An 821-nucleotide genomic window follows, 5' to 3' on the forward strand; every position below is an offset into this window, starting at 1 on the left:
TATGAACCTTATGCTCCAGTTATCATTATTAACATGCTATTTTTCAGGATCCCTTAGTAAATTAGCAATACTTTACAGAAATAGTCATGGTAGTTGCTTTGCTAGTTTTGTCATATTAGCCTCCAGTCATACTGAGCCCAATGTTAAACATTGTTATTACTCTTCAATAAATAAAATGTGTGGAGCATGTCCAATAGCAGATGAAAAACATTTTGAACTATAACTTCTGATGCCAACGATGCCATTCCCTCTGGAATACACCATTTCTAGATGACAAGTTGGGTCTTTCCTGAGTTCATTTATTCTTCCTGAGTCAAAAGGCAGAATAGAAACTTGTCCATAAAAGTTTATATTATTGACATGTAACCAGCTCTTTCATATTTTTTTTCTGATATTTGCAGATGCCAGTGCAGGTGATCGAGTTCAGATCAATAATGTAGCTTCAACATCAGCTTCCAACTCCACCTGAAATGATCTCAAGCAGCAGCTTGTACAGGAACAATTACCAGTAATTTTGAGTCTTACTCAGCAATACTGGTCACGTTTGGAAAGAAAATGTAAAAAGAAGGGGAAAACCTGTTCATTATAGTGTTGGATTTTTTAAAAAATGTTGTTCTTATTTAACCTTGTAAAAAAACCAGTTTCATTGTATACTTTACTCTGCAGGCTCTTTGGGGCAGGGGAATAAGTGGGGTGGGAAAAGGGAAATGGATTATTAGAACACCAATTTCTCTTCCCATGACAATCTTCTAATTTCAGATAATTGCTGTTGTGTACTTTAGAATCAGGAATCTTATCTGACGCCCTCCAACAATCACCGC

At 36.1% G+C, this 821-nt stretch overlaps 1 protein-coding gene across 1 annotated transcript in view; it reads left to right on the forward strand.

Moving 5' to 3' along the window:
- GSK3B (glycogen synthase kinase 3 beta) overlaps positions 1-559 on the forward strand; it is a 146,919-nt gene extending 146,360 nt beyond the window's left edge. The window contains exon 11 of the mRNA XM_029283856.1: positions 402-559. Coding sequence (XP_029139689.1) covers positions 402-469 — 68 coding nt within the window. The 3' untranslated portion in view covers positions 470-559. The remainder of the gene's footprint in view (positions 1-401) is intronic.
- Positions 560-821: the final 262 nt, after the last annotated feature.

Source organism: Protobothrops mucrosquamatus, unplaced genomic scaffold, assembly GCF_001527695.2.
Source record: "Protobothrops mucrosquamatus isolate PMUCROS unplaced genomic scaffold, P.Mucros_1.0 scaffold_88, whole genome shotgun sequence".
In the NCBI taxonomy this organism is placed as follows: domain Eukaryota; kingdom Metazoa; phylum Chordata; class Lepidosauria; order Squamata; family Viperidae; genus Protobothrops; species Protobothrops mucrosquamatus.